Here is a 26,608-nt window from a genome sequence, read left to right as displayed (position 1 = left end):
TGGAAATCAGAGCAGCATCACCTCCCCTTCCCCTCTCCCACACGCCCCTAGCAACCACGCCACGCCGACAGTTGCCAGGCAACCAGACAATGCTGGAGCCACTGGCTGTGGTGTGGTGTGGTGTACGTGTGAGAGAGTTTGTGTTTGTGGCCGTATACATACATTTAAGATCGCTGATGGTGGAGACGACGACAGAGGAAAATAAAGAAATAGTATGCGGCCGAAAATCTAAAAGAGATTATTATGGATTAGGTGAAATTAATCGTGTAGGATTTGCGCAATGATGGGTGCATTAGCAACATGTCATTTCACTTCTAGTCTAAATGAGGTCATGTGCGTTTTAAGGGGGGAAATCACATCCTTGACAGTGCTACAACCCGCTTGTGATTTCTGACCTTGTTTCTGTTAATGCGACACACACGGAGCTGGGAAAAAACCAAAACAAAGCGAAACCGAGCAGTAAATAATTTATCACATCATTTTTATTGTAAATGGCATTAGGTCTCCTAATGGGAAAGCTAAGAGAAGAGGAAAGGATGTCTTAATAATGGAAAGTGTCTGTGTGTAGGCTACTGTAGGGAGAAAGGAAACGTATCCTATTGAAATAAATGATATTTAAAAAGAAAATACACTTAAATACACATTTGTACCCTTATAAATGAAAGCTTACAGTTATACACCATTCTGAATTTAATCATTAGTTATTATTAAACTCTGGCTCTCTTCCACAGCGTGTCTTTTGTCCTGTCTTCCTTCCATCACCCCAGCCAGTTGCTATACATGGCTGCCCCTCTACTGTTTCTGACCGAGGTCTCTTCCTGTTACAAGGGAGTTTTCGTTCTCACTGTCACCAACTGCTTCTTCATATGGGTTTGTCTGATTGTTGGGGATTTCTCTGTACATAAAGAGCTTTAAGACAATTGTTGCTGTGGTTTGGCACTATATAAGCAGAATTGAATTGAAGAGAAAGGTGGTTTAAACATACTACATCTACCTACCTACATAGGTGTAACAACCCTGTGCTAGCTCCAGGGCAGATATTTTTGCTATAAACTCACACCATCTTTCTCAACTAGACTACCACACACCCCAATCAGATTTAAACGGCTTGGTAAAGTAACATAACGACAACTCTGATGTATATAAGCACAGAACAAAGAAGACAAGCCCATTAGCCACAGGTCTTCACAAACTGATTGGATTGGGAAACTCATTTCTAGAATTCCTCATCATTTTCAGAGGACCAACTTCCAGACATGCCACACACACAGTATTATAGTAAGAGTATCTAATTTCAATGTTTGAGAAGTAACAATATTTTAGTCCTTTACAAAAACGCCAAATACAGTTTCATCATTTGGGTTATGTGATCAGCTGCTGATAGCCAAAGAACTGGCAGTATGCTGATTCTGTTCTCTGTCTCCTTCCTCTTTCCAGCACCACTTTTTTTTCACTTTGCTTGCTAAACATAATTTAAAAAGCTGCTGCACCAGCTAATTACTTTTTAAGACACCCAAAAAAACATACTGATGCATTGTTGATGTCAACTGGTTCACAGTCATTTTGCGAGCTGACAGGAAGTAAGGTCAGGAAGTACAACTAATTCATTTGCCTGCATGCTCCTTCGTCATCAATACTTTTCACTATAGAAGTCTAGTTTAATCAATGGAGTGTGAAATGACTGAGAAAATCTTTGAAGAGCTATAATCAAATTAAAAGTCATTCAAATATATACTTCATAACAAAAAGAAAAGAAAAAATAACAATACAGTGTGCTACAATTTAAATGACAGTAAGTAAATGATATCTATCTATCTATCTATCTATCTATCTATCTATCTATCTATCTATCTATCTATCTATCTATCCATCTATCTATCTATCCATCTATCTATCTATCTATCTATTTCTTCAAACGCTAGGTGGCGCCCTGCTTTCTCCTTCTCCCTTCTTCTCTGTTTTCTGCACTTTGACCTCGGTGCTCGCCTCTCTTGTTGGCTCAGACTTCAGGAGGATTTTGCGGGTTAGCTAGAAAATGAAAGTATTCCTTCAAATGAATGGGGATTTAGGGCTGTTTTGCTAGCCGAGCAGCCGCTACCTTTACTCTCTAATAGGATTTGCGGACGCCGCGGGTCACCGGCTCCTGTCAGATAAAACCACATACATGTGTCGCTCCTCGTCGGGGTTTGTTTTGCTACATAGCCTCTTCGCTTCGCTTAGCTAACAGGCTCTGTCTGCGTTACTGGTGCTAACTTGGAAAAAAAAAGGGGACATTACTGTTAGATCGGAATAAACACGTGTTTTGGGAAATGAACTGTTGACCACTGTCCGTTTTATTTTCCGGGACTGATGACAGACCTACTGTCATAATGTACCCGAGTTCAGTTCTCACAGGTAGCGGAAGAAGCCTTGTTGGATTAAGAAATTTTACCAGTGGGCTAACCGACCTGAGTTAGCCAGGTTACAGCTCACCGTCTCCGACGTCAACCTTGCAAGTAACTGACACCGTGAACTACATACTAAGCTAACCGGACAGCCTTTGGCCAGTCCGGCTACTGAGGATTAACGTTTCCTAGCATCACCGGTTGGCGACTAGATAGCGTCGCCATGGCTAACGTTACAGACCTGCAGACAAAATACAGCAAACTGGCACAGGAGTATTCAAAGGTAAAACACCGCCTCTGTTTACTGCTAACGATACCTGTTACCTGTTATTGCTAACAAGGCTACTACACAGAACCTGTCAGTGAGCTATCAGCGTCAGCTACCCGGTGTTTTGTGCCTTGCGTGAACTTGAACTCAATGGAAAACAACACCTGAGATATTTATGATTAGTGAAGTGAAGTGAAGCAGATCAGCTTGTCAAAGACATACACATAACTTAGACCATAGAACCTACTTTGTTGGGTATAGCAGAAGCTAATACAGTTCACCTGGAATAAGGTAGATTATCACAGATGTAGGCTAGCCGCCGAGGCTACACACACAGGTGTCATTATCAGCCTGTGTGTAGCTTTAATGCTTTGTTTGGTGCATTTTCCTTAGGCTGCGTGGGAAAATGTCTTGCATGCTGCATTAGAAATAAGCGGTGTTCAAAGGATGTAAACTATTGTTTAATGGTTAAACAGTTTAGAGACAGTAAAGCCTGTGTGGCCTTTGTTTCTGTGTCAGCTGACAGCTCCGGGAGCGTTATAGCTGTTTCCTGTTCCACTCTGCTCCTCCCCACCAGCAGCCAAACAGTGTATGATCCTCAGGAAATGCTGACTGTGTGATTGTTGCACAGACTCTTGCTGTAATAAGCATGTCTTTAGAGGCTACTGATCATACAGTAAAAAGCACTGAGTTCGGGTTTCTCCTGTATGGTCAGTACTCATAACTCATTACTTATAAATGTGGAAAAGTCACTCAGTAAGCAAACTTTTCTTGACTTGAACTTGAAGTATATTAAAAAAAGAACTGACACAAGCATGCCACAGTCTGACAGACAATACGTTTCTTCTTCATATTTATCTCAAACGTAATATTTTGGGCTTATAGAGAACGGTAAAAGTCACATGATTTATAACAGAAGGCAAAATGAGAGCAACACTGAAACACACTAATGGATTCATCTCAATTTTCTTGTTTTTGGAGTCATTAGGAGGCAAAATTGCAGCGGAGACTATTATTTGATTACCTGCTCTGATCTTGTCTACATAGAATTGAATAAAAAATCAAAACTACACATAATTATTGAGCAGAGATTTGCCGTGTACTCTTTATTTTAAAATTGCATTTGCATCTCAAACAGCAGTTTGTACTTTTTACATCTGAATGGTTTTTTTCCTCTGTGTGTGTGTACTTCACAGCTACGTGCCCAGAACCAAGTGCTGAAGAAGGGGGTTGTGGATGAACAGGCCAACTCTGCCTCACTAAAGGTACAATGATGTATATTTAAAAAAGAAAGCAAAGTATTGAGAAAGCAAGCATTGAAATGACATTGTAAGCAACTCTGTTTTTCATATTTGCAAACCAAATGTGATCACCAAGTCTGACCTGTACTTGTTGCAGTGTTACCATGAATTATGTTGCTGTCGCACAATGACAACAGAATGACTTCATGTTGTTTTAAAGGCTGTGATTTGCTTGCATGTGTTATTCATCAAAGTCATTACTTTCTTTCTGCCATTAGGAGCAGCTGAAGCAGAGAGACCAGAGTCTGAGGAAGCAGGAGCAGGAGATGGACAGTCTCAGTTTCAGGAACCAGCAGCTGGCCAAGAGGGTGGAGCTGCTACAAGAGGAGCTGGCTGCTAGTGAAGCTAAGGGCAAAAAGGGGAAGGTGAACATGAGGGGAAAGGGGGAAATGCGGGAGTGGCTATACAGTGGACTAGCGGGAGCAGCATATATTTATTTATTTTTTTGTAGTGGTCTTAAAGTTATGGTAGTTTCACAGTAATGTTTGTCTGACAAGTTGATAGTTAATAGCCCCCCAATCTCCTCCAGAGTAAAGGAGACTCTCCTTCACAGCACGGCCTGCAAACCCAGAGTGTTTTTGATGAGGACCTGCAGAAAAAGATAGAAGAAAATGAGCGACTTCACATCCAAGTAGGCAGCCACGCGGTGCTTAGAGTGCATGTTTAAAATACAAATTTTACAGTGAATGTGTCTAGGATACGAGGGGAGGTCACGTATGTGACAGCTGTGCTTCCTGCTGTGTCTTTGTCAGTTTTACGAAGCAGACGAGCGGCACAAGAAGACGGAGGCTGAGCTGAGGGAGCGACTAGAAAAGCTGGAGAAGGATGCAGAGCAGCACCATGGCGTCGTGGACGGGCTCACCACAAAGTATGCAGAAACGATCGAGCGGCTGCAGAGTGACAAAGCACGTTTAGAGGTAAGGGCTCAGTGGGAGAAACATTGAAGTTGTTCACACAATTGCCAATTTTGATAACATTTAATTTTTAAAAAATTATTTTTTTCCCCCTGTTTTTACAGGTGAAAGCACAAACTCTGGAACGAGAAGCAAAAGAGTGCAGAATGCGAACAGAAGACTGGTAAATATACATTTTATTCGTAGTTTGAATGATTTAATTCTTCTATAACATTGTTCAGCATAGTAACTGTAAGTAACCATGTGAGTAGGGATGGGTATCGTTTAGGTTTTATCCGATACCGGTGCCAAATCGGTACTTTTGAAACGGTGCCGGTGCTCAAACGGTGCTCAAACCGGTGCTTAAAGAATGGAGAACACAAAATTGGTCCAAAAACCTCTGTTTTTTGTAAAAAGATAACAATGTTAGCCTTTTCTGCAGCTATGGGGCATATATGGTATCACTCTTGGCTGGAAGCAGTGCTTAATCAATGGAAAAAAAACACAAACTTTGTCCTAAACCTCTCATGTTTAACTGTTTTCCACTTTTTCTTTGGTCATTTTAGCCTTTTTAGCCAGGGTGAAGGGAGTATCTGCCATCAAACAAGAGGACAGCCGCATGTAGCTATGATGATGTTTGCTAGTTCACCTTACATGCATTAATGTAATAACGTGGTTAGCCTACTCAACGTAAATTAGCTACTCACGCAGAGAAGAACGGCTGCTGCCACCATCATCCGTCATCATTTCTGCTACACTGGCAGGGCTAGGGGCCAGGACTCTCCTCTTCGTGTTTTTGGGGGATGTTGCATAACAGGCAACCCACCCGCAGTAGATGTGCTCGGTGTGAGGTCTCGCAGCAAGCTATCAAATACGGCGCATTTCTCGGCTTTAAAAAAAACGCTATGCGTCGCCAGGTGTTTCATCGGATTTGAGGTGTTACCTCCTTTGACAGTATCACAGTATCAGCTTAAAGCACTTGTTGCAGGCTGCTGAGTTTGCATATTTTGCTATGAAGTACAGCCAGACTTTTGACCGCTTCGCCTTGGACATTTTTAATCTGTAGCTCTGCTCTAACTGAACGTACGTACCTGGCCCCGCCTACTATCCTCGGAAACGTAAAATGATTGGCTAGAATCTAAAGTGTATCACAGCTCAGGGAAAAAAAGCACCGAAATAAAGCACCGAAATGTGCGCTGCTTTTCGGTCTGGTTACTACCGTTTATGTCAGAACCGGTGCCATCATGGCACCGGACACCGGTACCCATCCCTACATGTGAGTGTTGAACTGACTTTGACAAATACAAGATATGTACATAATACATTTTGTAGAGCCATGATGCAAATCTTGCAGTACACATTTCTGCACATTGTATTTTTAAACTGAATTACACAAACTTGAAATGCATGTTGGGAGCAGCTCAACACTTCTTCGATCTCCCTCTGCAGCCAGCAGCAGCTGAGGCGGTGCCAGTCGGAGCTGAACAGACAGGTGAAACAAAGCAGCAGTGTTATCCAGGAGAAAGTGCCCTTTAATGACACCAGTGAGTATCTGGTACTATTTGAGAACATTTCCATCCTTGTCAGTGATACTATAACTACACGCTACCCTGGAGTAAGCACTGTAACGCTACACACGACTGTAACGCTGCGCCGACGCAACCAATTAAACTGTGTTTGCAAAGTTAATAAAAGTTCATTGCGGGGGTTGAAGTTCTGCTCTAGTTTACATGCTGCTTTTTTTTCTCCTCCATCTCTGCAGAATTTAGTGACTACAACAGCCTAAACGTGCCATCACACAATCGAAGGCACCAGGTAAGTGAGAAAACAAACACATTCGGGTGTATTGCAAGTACAGATTCACATCTCAAGTAACCACCTTTAAAAATATTACCTGTACAGCAATGTAGCGATAACACACTGAGTTGCCTTTAGGTAGAAAGGGTGGTAAAGTAGCGATCTGTGCACTGTGCCGCCTTTCAGCTGAAGGCCCGGGATGTAGCAGGCCAGGCCATGAGTTTCATCCAGGATTTGGTGGCTGCTCTGTTGAACGTCCACTCCTACACAGAGCAGAGAGTACACATCTACCCCCTGGACTCCTCTATTGAGACCATCTCCCCTCTGAACCAGAAGGTGAGGCAGCCATACAGGGAAGGTACAGGCATTCTGTCAAATACAATGCATGCTGGTGTTCAAAGCCATTATAGTTTTGCATTTTCTAATCAGCTCTTATTTTTTATTTCATTTTGACTTTTTATTTTAATTCAGTCGGTTTCCCGAGTGGGTTCCTTTGTTTCAGTTTAGTTCTCATTGATTGAAAATGTTTAGTTTTAGTTGAGTTTAGTTTGTTTTTTTTAATGACTTTTTAATGATTATTTTATTGAGGGTGTATGTCAGAGGCAAGATTTTAGGAAAATCAGTCTAGGTATTACAATAAAAAAGCAGTCTTGCAAACATACAAGGTGCCAGTAAACACATCCATCTAGGAAGTCGCAATAATTTTTTACCAGACTAACAAAGACTTTTCACATCTGGTTGTAGTTAACTATGCTAGCCTTATTGGTGCCAGATAAGGAGGCGCATTTCGTTTAATGTATGTTCCTTCTCTTAACCCAGTTTTCTCAGTATCTGCATGAGAATGCAGCCTATGTGCGCCCCCTGGAGGACAGCTTTCTCCAGTTATACCAAAGCATCACAGAGGACACTGTCACAGTACTGGTACGTTTTGGATGGAGGGTGTGGAGGTCATATGTTTGTTTAGAGACAGAAAACAAATTGACACTAATTGTGATTTTCTGTTTTGAATGAAAGGAAACTGTGGTCAAGCTGAAAATTTTTTCTGACAACTTCTCGTCATACACCCACTTTCTCCAAAAGATTCTTCCCTACCAGTTAAAAAGGTCAGCAGTGTGTGTGTGTACACGTGTGTGAGATAGAGACAAATAGAGTGGAGGAGGCTATTGTGATGGGTGTCTTGTGCTTTCAGCCTCGAAGAAGAGTGCGAGGCACCTCTTTGTACTGCTGCCCTTAGTGCGAAAAACCAGGAGCTGCAGAGTGACATCAAGCGAGTGACATCTGTGTTTGAGAAACTGCAGAACTACATTAACCTTTTGGCCTTACCCAGTAGGTTATCACACAGCATTTGAGCTCTTTTTGTCTAAAAGCTCTCAGTCAGTACTGTGCCAGAATAATTATATACATACATATTCATTTAAATGCTGTTTTTCCTGAAGGAATAGAGGAATTTGGTAGTATGTAAATACAGCAGAGGGTTTATGAAGTGACGAGCAGACATGTCTGACGAATGTGCGCGATGTGTCTCAGGTGTTCGGCAGGATGCCATGCCACACAGCAACACGTCAGCCGTCTTCACCCAGCTGGCCGCCTGCCTGCACAGTCTACATGATGCCATTAAAGGTGGGTGGATCTGTTTTCGTACACAGATTTCTTTATGTACTTCATTCATAAATAGTACAGCAAAAGCAGCTTTTTAAGGACTAAATATCCAGAAGATTCAGTGTAAAGTTTATTCAAATGAATCAGCAGACGGAAGCATAATTTTTTGCTCTTTGGAGAAGAGTCACTTTTGTAGGCAATTAGCTGTGAGAATGGGTTTCTGTAACAAGCGCCTTTGTTTGGGTATTTTAGTTAAATGTTCACTCAAATCTTGCAGTTTTAGTGTATGAGAATATTGTGAAAACCTGTTGGTTATTGTTAAAAAAAACACCGGTCAGGGAGCGAGGCACTGATTGAGCCACGTTTATTAAGCTAAATTTGGAACATAAAGCAAATCCTGCTGTTCTTTTTTGCTCCTTGTGTGTCCAGAGATGTCAAAGCATTACAACCAGAAGGCCGACATTGAGCGGGAGCTCCCCACCGTCACCCAAAAGCTCTGTACCACCACAGAGTGCCTCCTGGGATCTCTGGGTTCTTTAACTAGCTGCACCGGCAAGGTATGGCCAACAGGGGGCAGGCAGCAGCCAGGTTTATATCTCCTGTAGTGTATGTTTAGCTTCAATACATAAAGGCGTAATTGTAAGTAGCAGTGAGTTGTCTCTGCAACTGGGTCACATTGGTAAATTGCCACAAATGGAAGAGCACAGAAGTGCGGGACTCAGGTGGGCAGCGGTTAAACGTTGAAAGACACAGTCCAAATTGCAGTCTGTACAGCTGCTCCCCAGCAAGAGCACAGGGATGAATGATTTTTGTGAATCGAGCGAATTGTCGGCTGAAGTGTGTGTGTGCCGATTGGATGACACTCCACTGGGTTGCAGCACAGCCCACGACATGTGGAGTGAGCTGCATTTTGCAAGCAGGCAGAGGCTTAATTGCTCCAACATTTATCTTCCTCAATACTTGGTGGTGGAATTGGCTCTCTGCTGTAAACACAGCGGCTAATCTCAGGGTAAACAGAACGCTGAGTGTCAGGGTTTCTTCAGCTGAGGAGATATCCGTTTTGTTTGAGAGATCTGACACGTGATGTCGCTGTAACTTGCTGCAGATTGCCACCTTCTTCAGCAACAACTTGGACTTCTTCACATCATCGGGCTACAGTCCGAGAGGCAGCACGGCAGCTCTTAACCCCGTGCAAGCAGAGAGTATGCTGGCCAACAAAAAGAAGGCAACAGCCTATATCCAAGCTGTCAAAAAGGTTAGTGTGTGTAGCATGCTATTTCCCACTTTATTCCCTTTTCCCTTAAATAGACTTTACTTGGGCTGGCTGAGAGGTTCTGTCTTTCAACTACTTTTAGTATTTATTATGCCTTTAAATTCATATTTCATGTTTTTCCTACTGGTTGGATCGTTGCAAGTGCTTAATATCATTTAGCCGCTTCCCAAAAGGGGATCTTGACTTGCGTTCGGAGTGCAGCTCCTCCGTCTTGTACTGCAGTTGGCAGCACAGGAGCAGTGGTCCCCGCCCCCTCACGTGCCCTGGAGAACCGCCCTGAGTCGGAGGGCCGCTTTAATCGACACCTGCAGCAGGTGGAGAACTGGTTCACGCTCCTCTGCGCTGACTTGCAGAGCAGAGCGAGGGCTACCGTCACCAGCTGCAGTCCGAAACAGTGGAGTTGATTCGCAGGAGAAACCCTCATCGGAGCAGCAGCTGATTATATTGCTGAGTTATTTACTTGTCACAGAGTACTTGGCAAATAAAATGTATGCAGAGGGGGGGGGACGAAATGAAGCGCATATATGCACACACACGTCCCCCAACCACAAACAGGATTTGAATCAGTAGGAAACACTGAAGCCTTTCAACTTACAGCTCACAGACTTTAGATCAGTGTGCTTAGTGAGATTAAAAACACTGATTTGTAATATCTTTTCAAAAGCATTAAGAAAGTCTTTGTAAGTATTTCATCTCTCAGAGAGTCTCATATCTACATTTTACATCTTATAAATGTTTTGATCTGCTTTTACGTTGTTTTTATATTTTATAATTCCATTTTTTCATTTACTTTTAATCAATTTGAGTGTTATTTTAAGCCTGCTTCTGCAGAATTCAAATTCTTTAAGAATATTACATGGATTTTTAAAAATGATAAATGACTAAAATAAGTGTTTTATTCACCCATTTAGGCCAAGCCCCAGTCTGTTCCGTACAGAGAAGCCCTGTCAAACCGTCGCATACTAACCAGCTCCACTGAGAGCAGAGAAGGTCTCACTCAGCAGGTAAAAATACAGAGATACGGATAAATTGGTGATACAAGTAGAGAAAAAACTGTCCTGTCTTAACACAGTCGTGTCATGTATTATCTGAGGTGTGGACAGCTAGCAAAGCTGTTGATGTTTTACTTTTTAAAGTGCCCAATGTTTCACATAAATGTGTCACTTTATCAAAGTGCGAAGCCATATAATAAAACCCAGTGAGGATTATTGTATAGTTTCCTTCTTACAACTCCTAACCTTTGCTCGTTTCCGTATCCACAAGCTCACTGTCCACTTCTCTCCTTCTCCCCATTGGCCTCCTGCAGGTGCAGCAGAGCCAAGAGAAGATTGCTCGTCTGGAGCAGGAGAAGGAGCACTGGCTGCTGGAGGCCCAGTTAGGGAAGGTGCGGCTGGAAAAGGAGAACCAGCGCATTGCGGAACTGGAAGCGCAGCTAGCAGCAGCTCTCGGGGGAAGTCCGAACTCGCAAACGGCTGCAGCCGGCGCACTCACGCGGGGCCACGAAGAAGCAGCGGCAGAACTGAAAGCTGCAGAAAAAGAGCCGACGCTGTGCACGAGCCTGGTACTTCTCCGTGACCGCTCGGTCTGCTGTTTGCTTTCACTTTGCAGGGGAAATTTTGTGTCCTTGGCACTGATTTGTTTCAACAAAGGGAGTATTATTGTTGTTTTCTTCTGGCTTCCACACTAAGCCGGTTAATAAAACACAGACGTCCAAGAGCTGATGTGGCAGAGTAGGAGAATGCTGTTGTTATTCAGTGCTGAGATTGCTCTCATAATGTTTGTTTCAAGTAGCTGTAACACGTGTGTTGTAGTTTGTAGCTATATCCTGCATGTCTGTTTTTGTGTTTTTCTTATATATTTTACATTTGTCTTACTTTTCGTTTCTTTTTTTTGTCACCAGGTTGGAATGTTGTGCACAACACCTACAGATGAGCATGTGAGTGTCCGTACATCTGATTAAAATATTTAAGTGCAGAATTTGTACCCATCTAATAATGCTCCCTCCAAGGACAACAAAATCTTGTGTAGCTTGATGTTGTGTCTGACTTTGCAGGTGGGAGACGAGGAGTCTAGGGAGCAGCTGATAAAGAGCCACTACATGGCCAGAGTAGGAGAGCTCACCACCCAACTCCAGATTTCAGATAGCAAAGCTGTGCACTTTCACTCTGAGGTGAAGATCTTACTGAAAGTTGTTTATCAAAGTAACTGTGTGTCGTAAGAAAGACCGTTAGTTTGCCTTACAAGTACATATTCTCTTTGTGCTTTGAAAATGGTTCTCGAGTCGGGGTTATTACCATCTCCACTGAAAAACCGACACTAAATATTTTAAGTAATATGTTGTGTCTTACCCTCGATGTAAATGACTTGTTAAAGTTACTGTCACTTGCCTTAGTTTGGCATTATAGCAACAGAAATGCGCCTGATGTCGAGTTAGACGTGACGGTTTAACAGCAGAGACTAATATTGTGGATTTCCTGCAACTTTGACACTCTTCTTAAATAAACCTACTTTTCAAAGAAATCCTTCCTGTTATTGCAGCTTTTGAAACCGATCTGTAAAGCCTGCCAGACATGCTTTAAAATCATCAGGGCACAGCAAGTTGTTTACTTTTCTCTTTCCCTTTGTAGTGTCGAGCTTTGGCTAAGAGATTAGCCATTGCCGAGAAGTCGCGGGAGACTTTCAGTGAGGAGGTCAAACTGGCTAATCAGAATATCACACGCTTGCAGGTATGATGCACTGCCAAAGAGCTTCCAGTTATAGCATAAAGCGTAAACATTAGCGTCCTTTCAAGTCAAAAAGCATTCACTTTGTAACTGTTTGGGCCTGACACGCAGGATGAGCTGGCTACGACTAAGAGGAGCTACGAAGACCAGCTTAGCATGATGAGCGACCATCTGTGCAGCATGAACGAGACTTTGAGCAAGCAGCGAGAGGAAATCGACACGCTCAAAATGGGCAGCAAGGTATAACCTTTTGAATTCCAGCTTCTTTTGCAATATTTTCTTTTTAAAATTTTGGTTCCCTCTCAGGGTTTGCTCTCAGCTGTGAGGTGCTGCCAGTCTCCAGTTAGGTTTCTGAAATGTTTGGGCGGTGATATCATTTGAATGCGTATGTCAACGCAACAACATTAATGTGTAGACTTTGCTTACGTATATACATTCAATTTGGCATTAATTAAGCAAGTTAAAGTTAAATAATTTCCCCCAGGGATCAATAAAGTATTCTGATTCTGATTAAAGTTCTGGAGTTGATTCTAGTTCACGCTGGCATTTGCACTTTTCTGTGAACACTAAAATGTGTGGTCAACGTCAGCTGGTCCAAGTGAAGAAGGTCATCGTTACAATGAGAAAACAACACAAATCCACCAGCCGAATAAACAGTTCGATATATTTTTGAGAGGTTAAATGGTGGATGATCACAGGATCATTTCCATAAGCAGAGGAAAAAAGCCTTTAAACATCCTGCTGAGTGAAAAACACTCTTCCAGGAGGTAGGCGTATCGTTTTCAAAGTCTGCCATAATGAGAGTAAAAGGGTTCACCACAAGGAGCAAACCGGTGATTAGCCACAACAGTAGAAGGTGCAGATTAGACTGCCAAAACACATCTATAAAAGGCCGACCAGCTCAGGAACAATATTCTTTGGACAGATGAAGCTAAAATCAACTTGTAGCAGAATTAAGGGGAGAAGAATGTAACGGGGCAGGCTGGGATCAGCTCATAATTCAAAGCATTAATGTGTGATGGTGTGGTCACGCTTGGCTTACAGTAACGATGGGTCACTATGGTTTATTGGTGATGTGACAGAAGGTAGAAACAGCTGGGTGAATTACGGAGTGTATCGAGCTATACTCTCTGCTCAGATTCACACAGATGAAGCAGGGTTGATTGGATGGTGCTTCACGCTACACATGGACAGTGACCCAAAACATACAGGAGTTTTTTAAGGTAAACAAGTGGAATATTCCGCAGTGGAAATCCGTCACCTGATCTCTACGAAAGTGAGCGTTCATGTCAGCGAAGCAAATGTGTTTGGCACGTGAATAAAGCTGACAGTAATTCCTCGTTGAACATTTACAGACCAAACCGTACCACCACCCTGTCCCTCCAAATCTCGAAAGAGAAGCGATACGGCCACGTGGAGTGTGAAGGATCAGCCGCTAGTGAAGTGTGACATTGTAAAGTTTCTCAGTTATGAGGTGAAGTGGGAGGTCAGCGGTGGCGTTGCGGTTGTTGCGAGGTTTAATGGGAAAAGCACCTGCCGCAGACGTCTGAAAAAGCCATTAAGCTACAGGAGCAGTAAAGGAGAGGGCTGTTTTTTTTTTTTTTAAAAGAAGAAAAAACGTGCATGCCCCTGCTTGTGCGCACACGGATGGCTGCATGCTGGGAAGTTTCAGGACCCGGCATGTTTGTGATCTAAAGGGGCGATTTTTCTCTTGAAGGCCAGCACACCAGCCTCAGCATGTTTTTCAGTTTTTGAAACGGAATACGAATTTTGTCTGTCTTAGTCACTGCACTGAAATGCAACACAGAGCGTTAGCTTTTGCACCAACCCTGGATATGGCTTGCTTTGAGTTTAGAGGACTGAGCTCACTTTTGTGTGTGTGTGTGTGTTTTTTCTTTAGGGAAATGCCAAAAAGAACAAAGGCCGCTAGTGCTGCTCCTCAAAGCTCAAGCTCCATTTGACGCCACTATAAAGGCACCCTGGGAGAAAACCTGAACCTCGAAGCCTCCCTGCAGCGTCTTGGTACCAACACTGTCACCAAACCACAGGATAACCACCTGAGCCTGCAGTTCCTCCACTTGAAGGCAGTACAAAACTGTTTGGAGGCTCAAACACATTTGACTGAAAATGCTTTGTTTTTCCTTCCCCCCCTTTCCTCGTCACAGAAGTACATGAAACAAAACAATTTGCTAAAAAACAAAAGCTTTCCAAAACTGGACCAGAAGTTACTGCTTGACCTCTGTGTCAAACCACGCTGCTTTCCCAACAGAAGGAGCAGAAGAAGATAAACAGCTGCAGCAGCTGAAGTTTTTAATACTCACTGAAGTCAAGACTTGAAGACCAAACCCTGTTAATCAGTGCGTGTAGTCGTCCAGCTTAATGTGCGTATGAGAGACGGTGGAACTGTGCATTTTTTATTGCTTATCTGTAACAGTACGTGTGTGTGTGTGTGTGTGTGTGCGCGCTTAGACTGTTGTGTCCTCGTGTGACTGTAGCACCAGGCTTTACAACATAAGTAATGTTTTACAACTACCTTTTTTTTGTTTCTTAGATCAAATTTGAGATAATAATCCCCCCACGTCCCTTCTGACACTAGCATATAACACAAGCTTCTGAAAAGAAGGGCTTTAAAATCCCAACCATAACAAAGATATGCTTAAATTCATTCCTCATTTTTAAGAAATCTTCAGTCGTCTAGGAGTGGAGGAAAGAAAAGATGTCTGCCTCGAAGCACTGATTAACCGTGTTTACTTTAATGGGAAGGGACGGACAAGTTGGAGCTTGTGAAATGATGTCAATTTATCTCTGTGAAATTATGCTGTAACAAGTCATTTTTATCACCAAAGTAAGTGCGGATGTGCACTCAGAAGCCTGGCGGGGAACGGCAGTCTCTCGACGTTGTACGACGTGTGGATAAAAAAGGGTTTATGTGAATATAACCTCATTTAAAATCATGTAATTGTACTGTACAATGAGTAAAAAAATGATATAGGCCTATATACAAGAGGCATTTATTCAGAGGTTAAAAAACTTTTATTTTCCACAAATTTTACAAACTGACATCTGTGGCTAGTTTAGTGTGTGTCTCGTCTAAGGCTACAATACAGAGATGTATCGCAGAGGGATCGGCCCACACTGGAACTGGTGCTCAGAAAACTTTTGAGTCATGGCAGAGGGCAGTTAAAGTTTACACTAAAATTGTACTTACATGAGGTAAAAGGAAGAAAAGCCCAGAAGTGATTGTGAGCAGTTCATTTAAATCCTTTTGTTTGCCAGTCTACAGCTGCCAGCAGACCAGCAGACCTTTGATCTGACAGGTTTGCCAACGCCCTCTAAACATATTTAAAAAAAAAAAAAAGCAAGAAACTTGTATTCTCACATTGTAACTTGTTGAAAAGCACACATCAAATATGTGACGCAAAATAAAGAGCTTGCTCAAAACAAATGTGTCATGTATTTAGAGTCACTTGGTTATTAATCACTCCTAAAATTGACCTAACTTTACCTGCTGCGTTTATGGGGGGTGAGGGAGACTGGGAATTGTAAGTTGTGTATAATTTAAAAAGGCGAAAAAGCAGCCGCTAACACACCCAAACTACTGGGAAATGAGGCACAGACATGTGGGGACTAGAAGAGCAGTTTCTGATGGCGTCACTTGTTTTGAAAAGAAAAACGTCGTTTTATAGAAATTCGCGATGCTTTCAAGTACTCTTGGTACATGACTGAAGAGTACAGTAGCTCTAATAAGAAGTTTGTATAGGCTGCAGAATTACTATACATAATACCAAAGGCATTTATATTACTGTAAAGTTAGGCGATTTAAACACCCTGCTTGAAGTTGTGTGTTTTATACAACTTAAGTTTTTACGTGCTTTTGTTTTGTAAACAGCGGTGAAAGGGCAGACGAGATTCTCTTTTTGTGTGTGATGAAATAATGATCAACTTGTCTTTTCTTTTTTAAAATTATTTTTTTAATCTTTTGCTAAACTGAATAACTATCACAAGGCCAAAGGTTGTAATGACACACTTTATATAAATGTGGCAGTTGGGTGCTATGTTTATGGTTAGCTTTGAAACATTGTCAACCGTATCTGAACTCTGATAGTTACTGAGTGAGCATATTAACATTAATTTGTCGAAATATGAACTTAGTAAGTTAACGTATGTCCAGAAATAGCCAATATTCTGATGTGTCCCACCGCAGTGAACGCAGCACTGCTGTGTTCAGTCCCACAGTGTCCCGTCGGAGGACAACCATCAGTCTGAACTCGGGAGGGGGAAGCGCTAGGCTGTGCAAAGTCCCAGGATTTACACTCTGCCATTTTGATCAGGACCGGGCCGACGTCGGAGTTCAGACGTGTCCATCAAAAAACAAACAAAAAAAAACAAAGCAACAAAAAGTCATGGCCTGAATTAGTCACTGCTGCTGCTAAGTTTGTGAGTATGTTTTCCTTTTCGCTTGTACTCAGGGAGCTGTGTTTAGTTCAGGTCACGTTGTAAAAACCAAATAAACTGTTTTAGTGTACTCTTTTTTTTTTGTAAGTGTCGACCAGGTGTGCTGTCGTGTCGTCGCTCGGTCGAGAGTGACTGGCGCGTGTGGTGCTCACCTAAAAGTGCGCAAAGCCAGAGCACGATAAAAGTAAACTCAGGGTGACAACTTTACTCCTTCGAGCTCGTGCGTCAAAACAAAAGGCGCGGAGCTTTATCCCAGGATTGGGCCTCTCTGTCCGGGACGCGGGGCTGCCTCTGTTGTGGATGACAGCATGCTTGGTACTGCTTTGTGTGTCCAGTCTTGAGTTGCCATGGGACGAAAAGAAATGTTGTTTTCCAGCAACTAGTGTTTGTGTCTGGCAGCCAACTGACCGCGCGCTGGGTGTGACAATGAAACAGTGTATCAAATAAGTGTGATTTAACAGGAGGCATACAGTTTATCTGCGCATGTAGATGATATTAATAGGAAATGTGTAGCCTTTTTTTAATACAGTAAACTTTTAATAAGTATGGCTAAATGTGAGATTTTGTAACTTTTGCTGGACTGTAGCCACTTTAGCAGTGAAGAGACCAGTGCGAGAGTCATAAAGACAGTAAAGTAGCCCAATCATAGTCTACTAACATTAGATAACATCCTCTAGTAGCAATCAAAGCTGCTACAGCAGGAATGTTAAACTCATTTTACAAGTATTTTGATTACATGTAAATCTTCCCGTTTAATTTTGTTACATAAGTACAATTTATAAAAATAAATGCATTTGGACAAGTGAAATGTACTTGGTAGAGGGATTTCCAACTCATTTTACAATGTAAGCCACATACAGCCCACTTTGATTTGAAGGGGAAAGAAACTGTTTAACTATACATTTAATCTCTGAGATATTTTAATGTAAGAATAAGAAGAGCAGTTTAAACAGGACATGCCAGATTGAGGAAAAAAAATGCTGCTCTAGGTAATGAAAGGCATCTGTTAGCATGTCTTTTTGGGCTTACGTGTAAGAAATGAAGGTGTAAAATTAAATAAAAGGTTTTGGTTGCTTTTGCTCAGAAAGTTTTTGTTAATTCACAGTATTTGTTTCCTTGTGGACTCACTGTGAAATTTCTATAGTAGATTGTGGGGGGGGTTTCCTTTATTGAGTGGTTTATTCATTACTCAGGAGTAATGGAGGGGGTCATTATCAGTAGGAAAAGCTGTAAAACCAATGAAAATGCAGTTAAAAAAAAAGTTCAAAATGTATGCTGTCTTTTACATTTTCCAAAGCAGTTCAGTGGGATAGATTTGAGTATTTTCCAGGTCAACTCTGGCCTGTGGGGCTTATGTTTGTCAACCCTGTACTAGAGACTGCAGCTTAAACCCCCTGTGTACTAGAACTAATATCTATACATTTTAATTTATTCTATTATTTGTTTTCATACTTTAAGCACAAGTTTATAATAGTTTATCCCTTCATTCCAGATGAAAGGAAAGCATAATTAAATGAGTAAACTACATCCACAAACATCCCCCCATTCATTCCTCCTCATTCTGTTCCCAGTCATGCTTGTCTGAACTGGAACAAATTTCCACAATAAATGCGGCAGGGAATCCCGGGATTAAAGTGTATAACTAACATAACGCTGATTCATTCAACGTGTGAGGAGACAAAAAGAGCTGCGGCACCCACACTCGCTCCTGTGCTTTGTGTTAATGGGAGCTCACTTTGCACACGATGCCACTGCTGCCACTGGAAATGGGTCATCACATTTTCAGCTCTGCACTAGTCCATGCTCTCATTGTGGTTACAATGGTAGCAACCTGCCCTCTCATTTTAAAGTGTCTTATTTTGTTTATTTATATATACAAGTTTTATTTCGAAGGAAAAATATTCCAGGCTGTGGTGTGAATGTACAGGAAGTGGCCAGAGAATCCAGCAGGAAAGTGTCTTCTTTAATCAGGAAGCATCTGTCTGCTGAGTTCAAGCCCTGGTGTGTGTGTGTGTGTGTGTGTGTGTGTGTGTATTTGTTTTTTCAAATTCAGCAGTTTTGTTGAACCACAAGACTTTCCACTCAGTCATCATTTATCAGTAATTAACCATATAAGCAATACTATTTTCAGTTGTTTCATGGCTGTTCCCCTTTGTGGATTGCATGTTCTCATGCTCCATGCTTAATTTTTCCACTATCTGCCAGCTGATCTGTTAGCGCGTGTATTCATCCTCCCATGCAGTTTTGAAAAAACCAATATCAAAATGCTCTGCACGACTGGCGCCTTTTAAAGCTTACATTTTCAGCAACTAGCGAGGCCAAATAGCTGTGGTTAAGCAGCATTAGACCTTGTTAATGTCCATGAGGTGTGCAATTTTTTTTTTTTTTTTTTTGCCTACCCTTGGTTTAGCAAGCAATTTAAATAACTACAGTAATGATCAGTATCAGTAACTTGAGAAGCCGGATGGTCTTTGTTGGCTGTTTGTCATAACTGCAGGGCTGTAATTTAAATGCAAACCAACCTGTACAGGGAGCCTGACGTTGCCCGGCAGAATTACAGGTCTTAACTTTGCATTGGTTTTTAGCTGGTAGAAATCTGATGAGGTCATCTTAAGTCTCGAAACAATAATAAGTCAGTGTAAAAGTCCTCATGGTAGTTCCGACTTGTTTTTGTTTTTAAAGTACATAATTAGTTTCATACGGCTCTCTTAATCCCCAGTCTCTTTTCGCTGCGCTTTGGTCTGATTATTTATTACTGCCAATCCAAATTTATGACCTGTAGAACTGGTGGATTTTTGAAGTGTGATAAACTGACATTAAGATAATATTTGTTGTCAGTTCACACGAATACAGCAGCCTGCTATTTCCTGTGTGCAAAGCGGCTTGTCCCAGAGGAATGTGTGGAATGTATTCTTTTGTCCTCTGTTGATTTAGCAGAGTCTCATTTCTGCATTGCCTGCTGGAGAGCCCAGGAAGAGATGGCTGGCTTGGAAATGAGTTTGAAAGACTGTCAGTAACCCCCTGTGGAGATTTCCTCCTCCTCTGTGAATCGAAGCAGATGGATTCTATAAGTTGGAGAGACGGATGAGCTCGTGGAAACGTCTGCGTAAAACCTTGCAAACATCCTCTCATTAGAAAGATGTTCTTCACTGTTTGACTGAGGAGTTGTCAGTCCACTCTTCTGAATCAGAACACCCTCCCTTACTCACACACACACTTCCATGTTTATTTGTAGCAAGAGGAACTTTCCACTCCATGTCTCCTCCATGCAAGTCATGGCTGCGTCTTGGAGCGCAGAGGGAGCCTGTAATTGAGGCTTTCTGTCCCCCTTTTTTTATGGGAAGATGAAGCGTCTGTATTTTGTAAGGGGGCTTCACTGAGCCGGATATTACTGAGAGCTGAACTGCCAGCGCATCAAAAGGCAGATTGTGATTGAGTAGCTGGAAAATTAACTGCGAGATCGCATAAAGATTACAACATGTTTACTCTCTAACCACTGGCAGATTAGCCTGAACGTCATTCCTGTTTAGCAATATCGCCATACTTTTTCAATATCTCATTCATATATTAAAATACCATCCACCATAAAGATGCCATGCACACTTTGTCCCTTTTTGAAGCCTCGTGTGGAACTAGATGAGCCCCAGTGTACCTGCTTCTCTCATCTGACCTCATGGTTTTTTAACGAGGCTGGACTTTTTCTGCCATGGCTAACTTTTCTCCCACGCAATTTGGAGCACGCTGGCTTTGAAATATTTAGACAGCACAGCAGGTCTAAAATACACCTTTTTACATTGCAGCAGCTTTGAACTGCCACATCTCTGAAGTCTTTTGCTTTATCCTCTATGCATTTAAAAAAATTCTGAGCTACAGAGAGAGAGATTCTAAAAATCCTTTGAGAAACTGCGATGCAGTGTTTGGTTTGCATCGACAGCTTTCCAAAGTCTTGCTATTTTGACTAAGAAGAACAGATTTCTTCACCCATTTCTCAGGCTCACACTTTGTATTGGGATATTGTTAGAAGAATAAAGACTGTATCATTTCTTGTATTGCTTGCACAACTGATCTAAATGAAGGAGGTGGTCTATGTGTGAGAGTGAGTGAGTTTATTAAAGTTGCATAAACATGCATGAAATCCCTGTTACAATTACCGGTGTAAAGACGAATCTGTCAGTGCAAGAATTCCCTGCAGTCTCCTGTCACCATTCCTTTAACCCTCATCTTTATAGCTAAAAGATAAAACTCCGGGAATGAGTTTTCATGTTCTATGATGGAATTACTTCTGAGAGTTTCCAGTTAATAAATGTCTATAAAAAAAATAAATCTGTGGTGTGAGAAACTCGACTCCCTCTTCGCCAACACTGGGCTGCAGAATGCTTATTCAGCTGTCACGTCAGCGAACCTTAGGTAATTGTAATAGAGAAAAAAGAAATGAACTTTTTCCGGGTCAGGTGTTGATTAAGCTTTAATGGAGTACTTTAAAGACATGATTTATTTATGTCCTCGAGGGCTCTCTCTTGTACCGATAGCAAAGGTTTCAGTTGTTCGTGCTTTGACATGGGAGCTGACTTTAGAGATTTGATCTAAATTAGTTTTACATTTGAACTTGGGTCAATAGTGTCTCATTCTTCTTTCTTTTTCTTCTAACAGAGAAGAAGACTTTTGAATTCGGGGACAGTTAATCCAACAAAGGAGGAGCTGTCGTTTTGAACCGGTCTGCAGACCTCTTTGGCCATGTGCTCCACAAATCACTCAAACTGGGTCACGTTTGAAGATGACAGCACACCGCTATCGTCACCTCAGAAGCCTCTGCAGTCCCCAGGACTTATCAAAGCATCAGTGCCGCGTCCCAACGGCCTGAAATTAGTGCTTCCTCCAATCAAAGATACTTCCTGGAGCTTTAGTAGTTCCCTGGAATCGCCTCAAAGTCACTCAAGTCTTAGCGGAAGTTCCTGTGTACCATGTAGTACACCGTTTAGCACTCCTGAAGGTGGGGTTCCTAGCAGCGCGTCACCATTTTACTCCAAAACATGGGACAAGAAGGACTTCTCAAGGAGTTTTTCCAGCCCAGTTACCACCTCTGTTTTCTCTCCTGCACCACAGGCCCTGAATCAAACATCAGATGGGCCAAGCCCTTTCCCTTCTTTCAAGGGTAATTCAGGACACTTTAACCCGTTCTGGGATGGACCTAGACTAAATACGGATGCGGGTAGCTCCTCCTCAGACTCTGAATCGGACAACAGCCTTCCACGTTTCTTTATACGGACCAAAGATGGCAGTGAGCCTCAGCGTGACCAGCTTTCCTTCTCTGTTGTTTGCAACAAACTGGAAGGCCTACATACAAAAACCGACAGCCAGACAGAGACAGACAAAGAAGGGCAGAGGCGGCTAAGTTGCAAAAGTGAGGTGTTAAGTGAAGGTACATCTCAGTTTGCACCTCGTGGTTTGTTTCGTAGTCAGAAGAGAGACGGTTGGTCTATCATGCTCAGGATTCCTGAAAAAAAGAACCGCATGTCCTCGCGTCAGTGGGGACCGATCTATCTCCGCTTGTTGCCGGGAGGTGTGCTACAGATGTTCTATGAGAAAGGGCTTGAGAAGCCATTCAAAGAATTTCAGCTTCTCCCTCACTGCAGGCTCTCGGATCTTAAACTGGAAAGCTACAGCGAGCCCCGCAAAGTCCTCACAGTCAAGGTGGAACATTTCTCCTACACAGAAAAGAAGCGCTTTCACCCAAAGTTCGAGGTTAGTCACGAAGCTGAGGTAGAGCAGCTCCTCAAGTTTGGCTCCACAGTGCACGATGAGATCGAGGACCTGGTGGTCTCCATGGAGGAGGAGATCTTCAAACTGAGTGTCCCCCACCAGCAGAGGCGGCACTACGAGGAACAGGAGCTGTCGCTGCAGATCACCGATCACATCTGGATACAGCTAGATAAGTGTGGGGGCGTAATGGAGCAAACAGCCTTCACCCAGATTCACTGTCTTGCTTTTCTGAACGGACTAGGAGACTGTTTTCTTGCCCTTAATGACCTCGGGTTGCTGCACTTTGACTCCAGCTATGGCTCAGAGGAGGGCAGTGAACTCTGGATGGAGATTGCAGGCTACCATTTCCACAAATGCGTGAATGAGATGGAGTTTCAGAGGTCGCGACTGATCAAGTTTTTGCCTCCTGATGCATGCAGAGTGGAGCTGATGCGCTACAAAACAAGGGTCCTAGGTTGCACTGAAATTCCCTTCTCAATCAAAGCTACGGTAACGGTTCAAGGTGCCTACGTGGAGCTCCAGGCCTTTCTCAACATGTCAACCACGTTCCTTTCTTGCATGAGGGAGTCTGACACTCACTACCCGCTGTGTGAGAATGTTGTGATCCGCGTTCCGGTGCCAGGCGACTGGGTCAAAGTGACACAGACGGTGGCCTTACTGCGACAGAGGTCTTTAAAGGCCCGCATGAACAGAAATGCCTGCTTGGGCTCAGTCACCGCTGCAGATTCACAGCCTGTCATGCAAGTGTCGATTGGCACCGTCAAGTACGAGAATGTATATTCGGCGATCGTGTGGAAGATCGACAGACTGCCTGCAAAGAATATGGGTAACGCTTATGACAGGTCAAAAAGGAACCTGTTATACTTTTCCAGCTGTATATAGTTTTAAGCTCTGTCAATTTGGATAGTTTTCTGTGATTACATGCTTCATTGTAGGGCTGGGCGATATGACCCAAAATTCATATCTCGATATTTTTTAGCTGGATGGCGATATAAGATATATATCTCGATATTTTTTTTAAGCCATAAAGTAAGAACAAAAAGAGTTCTTAGTCAAAGCTGTGTCCCAGATGTCACACAGGCACTTTTATTAACATACAGCACAGATGTACATGAAAAATTACTCAAAATTAAATTATGAGCATTCATTAAATAATAATGCTCCATAAATAAAAGAAAACAAGGTTGTTTTTGTGCTAAACAAAGAGCTCACAATTGTGCCGTCAAAATGTAAACTAAAAGACGCTGAGCGTAATAACAAAGACAGATTTCACAGCTGCTCTGTTCCCAAGTTTTACTGTGTGACTGATAGCCTGGAGTTTGAAATCCGCTTCATAACCACGTCTCTTACAGGTGCCATTTATGGTCCTTATACACACACAATACGGTAATATTACGTTGATGCACAGTACGTATCACTCCGCGAAGCTCCTCGGTAGCCGTAATGCGCCGACAATCTATCAAGCGGTGCAGCTCCGTAGCTTACCAAAGTCGTACTCAAACATTTTTGACAGATTGCTGAACGCCGTGTACCACATAAAATCGGTTCGCGGCCACCAAGCACAACCAGAATTCATACATAAGGCGCGCTATCAACTTTTGAGAGAATGAAAGGATTTTAGGGTTAGCGCGGTTAGCTCGTTAGCATGTTTAGCTCGTTAGCATGTTTAGCTCGTTAGCACGTTGACGCCGTCCAGCCCCACGCATGGGGCGATGCGCAGTAACTCGTTAACGGAGATTTGCCGTGTCCGTCTTGTCGCTGCCTGCACGTGAAGCGATGGGGTAGGAGGGGGAGTTGTCTTCAGTGAAGGCGAGGCGGAGTAACGTTGCGTAGAGACAAAAGTGGACGAAAGAGAGGCAAACTTGCGGCTCCACAACTATAATTATAACGTAACATAGACTATATCGATATAAAGGATATTGTCACATCTTATATCTCGTATAAAAATATATCGATATGTTTTAAAAACTCGATATATCGCCCAGCTCTACTTCATTGGTGCAAAGTCTGAAACATGCTGTTTCCGACCCTTTTTAGCTAGCTTTCTTATGATTGGCTGCTCCTTGTAAACAGAAGGTTTGAACAGCAGCTTTAACTTTAATGTCCACAGCCAGGGCTCTGTGAGACAAGAGACAGGACACCAGTTAAAAAGAGTATTTGGTGCAGTCTGAAGCTTTACACATACATTGACCTCATTATTTGAAAGTGTAGCCATGTTTAATCTGAGACTACTGTAACAGTACATAAGTGACAGAAATAATGAGGAGCATGATAGGTCCCCCTTAACATTTAGCCTTACACATCCTTTTCTCATACTGCTTTTTACTCTTGCCTCCTTCTGCCTATGCACAGTATGTTTGTCGTGCTGTGATGTACGACGACAGCTGCAAGTGACCTTTCTTTCCTGCTTTGCAGCCTTGGATCATCCCCACTCATTTTCCTGCAAACTGGAGCTGGGATCTGATCAGGAGATCCCAAATGACTGGTACCCTTTTGTCACGATGGAATGTGAAATTGTGGGCGCGGTTGTGTCACAGACCAGGGTTAAATCCTTGGGCACTGTGAATGACATCCAGCCGCAGAAACATGTGACCAGTTGGACGCGCTATCACTGTCAGGTGAGATGCTTCAACGGAAAAATAAAAATATCTTCATCTGTGCTTAATTGTGGATCGATTTTTTTTTTTTTTTTTAAATTTATTGGAACTAACTTTTTTCTTTCTTTCTTTTCTTAGGTGGAAGTGGAAAAGAAATGGATTGAAACAGAGTCACAGAGGCAGTCTGGCTGTATGACGCAATGATGATTAAAGACACTTAGTAGAGGAAGTTATTCCTATAAAATGTTTTTCAAAATCTTAAAGGTGAAGGGATATTAAAAATAACAGGGTGAAGCGAGACTTTCTGCTTATATCTGGTTTTAGAATTCATAAAATCATGCAGCTTGGTAGCATTTCTGATGGAGGTTCTATGATTTTTATATCCTTTAACTGAGACTGAACTTGTTTAGCCCTAATAAACAATTTAACACAGTCCTTATACCTAGCACTTTACATTTAATAGATTTATAAATTGTATGAGATTTACAGCTTATACGATTATGCTTGCATCTGCAATATCTGCACTGTCCTCCAGAATTATCAACATCAATTAATAAATGCACGCCAAACACATTGTCTAATATAAGCAACTTAAGTAATGGCCTTTTGAGATCATTACTTTAGAGAGGTTAAATATCAACCGATGCTACGGGTGGTGCTACTGTGTTGTCCATCTATATTTAAAGTTGGCACACTTTGAATTTTTTTTTATTTGTACAAAATCTTTGTGGAAATGGCACGAAAATGTTGGATCGTTGTGTGGGTACTGATAATATATAAAGTGAGATTTCTTTTTGTCTCAAGCAACAAAAGTATTGTTTATCTTGAGCGGACCCTTTGACTTTATACTGAGGTTGTGTTGTGTTGGAGGACTGTAATTTTATTTAAACAAATCAATTCTGTATCTTTCTGCTCTCTGGGTTGTGAATCGGGTTTATATATGATAATAAAAAAAGGGGTGAAGGGCCATACTGAACAAAAAGGTGTTTATTGATAACTTTTATGTATGAAGTACCTGGCTTAAGCTGGATATTATATACATCAAAAGTAAAAAAGAAAAAGCAATTAAACCAGAATGAGTCATGGTAGTACTTCTTTCACAGCTGTTATCTCGCACTCGTTTTTTTCTCCACACTTGGTAATTTACTCAACACGGGGGCAGAGCAGTTATAAACCTGCACCTCACTAAGATTCAAAACAGTGTGAAAATTAAATGCTTCCCATCACTGCAGGCTTTTGCTGAGACGTATGATTTGTAGGCCATGATAAACTGCTGCAGGCAGCTGCATGAAGTTGCTCAGAACGCCGGTACAGACAGAGAAGTCAGTAAGTTTCAGTATTGTTTCACTACACTGCTGGTGTTTTATTATGCAGTATGTTTTATAAGGGCATCTGTGTTTATGAGTCATTCTCAACCAATGCCTCAACATGCAATCTATTAAGTCTCTCCCTCTTTAAAAGAAAACGTGTTCTTCTTAAATCTGTAAAATGAGTTTTACTGCCCTTCAGCAACACTTAAAGTCCAGTTATGATTTTTTTTTTTTTTTTTTTACAAATT

General features: G+C 42.1%; 2 protein-coding genes across 3 annotated transcripts; both read left to right on the top strand.

Annotated features, from left to right (window-relative positions):
* The first annotated feature begins 1,973 nt into the window (after positions 1-1,973).
* On the top strand, positions 1,974-15,144 carry ppp1r21 (protein phosphatase 1, regulatory subunit 21). Of its 2 annotated transcripts, none has more exons than XM_085478004.1 (22): positions 1,974-2,667; positions 3,849-3,917; positions 4,172-4,318; positions 4,507-4,584; positions 4,706-4,870; positions 4,972-5,030; positions 6,296-6,390; positions 6,609-6,661; positions 6,830-6,979; positions 7,463-7,564; positions 7,658-7,746; positions 7,833-7,969; positions 8,171-8,263; positions 8,672-8,799; positions 9,348-9,497; positions 10,427-10,519; positions 10,822-11,076; positions 11,416-11,451; positions 11,569-11,685; positions 12,143-12,241; positions 12,350-12,478; positions 14,139-15,144. In XM_085478004.1, exons 1-22 carry the CDS (start codon positions 2,608-2,610, stop codon positions 14,166-14,168), a joined length of 2,334 nt encoding a protein of 777 aa, XP_085334130.1. In that variant the 5' UTR covers positions 1,974-2,607; the 3' UTR covers positions 14,169-15,144. The 2 variants fall into 2 exon arrangements, with proteins under 2 accessions (XP_085334130.1, XP_085334129.1); XM_085478003.1 differs by having other exon boundaries at positions 4,483-4,584.
* A 1,339-nt stretch (positions 15,145-16,483) lies between these two features.
* Positions 16,484-26,131, top strand: ston1 (stonin 1). Its single transcript, XM_085478002.1, has 4 exons — positions 16,484-16,675; positions 21,344-23,279; positions 24,869-25,071; positions 25,189-26,131. Exons 2-4 carry the CDS (start codon positions 21,428-21,430, stop codon positions 25,252-25,254), a joined length of 2,121 nt encoding a protein of 706 aa, XP_085334128.1. The 5' UTR covers positions 16,484-16,675; positions 21,344-21,427; the 3' UTR covers positions 25,255-26,131.
* Positions 26,132-26,608: the final 477 nt, after the last annotated feature.

This window comes from Copadichromis virginalis, linkage group LG13 (assembly GCF_057382275.1).
Source record: "Copadichromis virginalis isolate Kocher_CV1m ecotype Utaka linkage group LG13, C_Virginalis_male_GT1.1, whole genome shotgun sequence".
NCBI lineage: Eukaryota > Metazoa > Chordata > Actinopteri > Cichliformes > Cichlidae > Copadichromis > Copadichromis virginalis.
The sequence above is the reverse complement of the archived record's forward strand: the minus strand, read 5'-3'. Positions and strand labels throughout refer to the sequence as shown.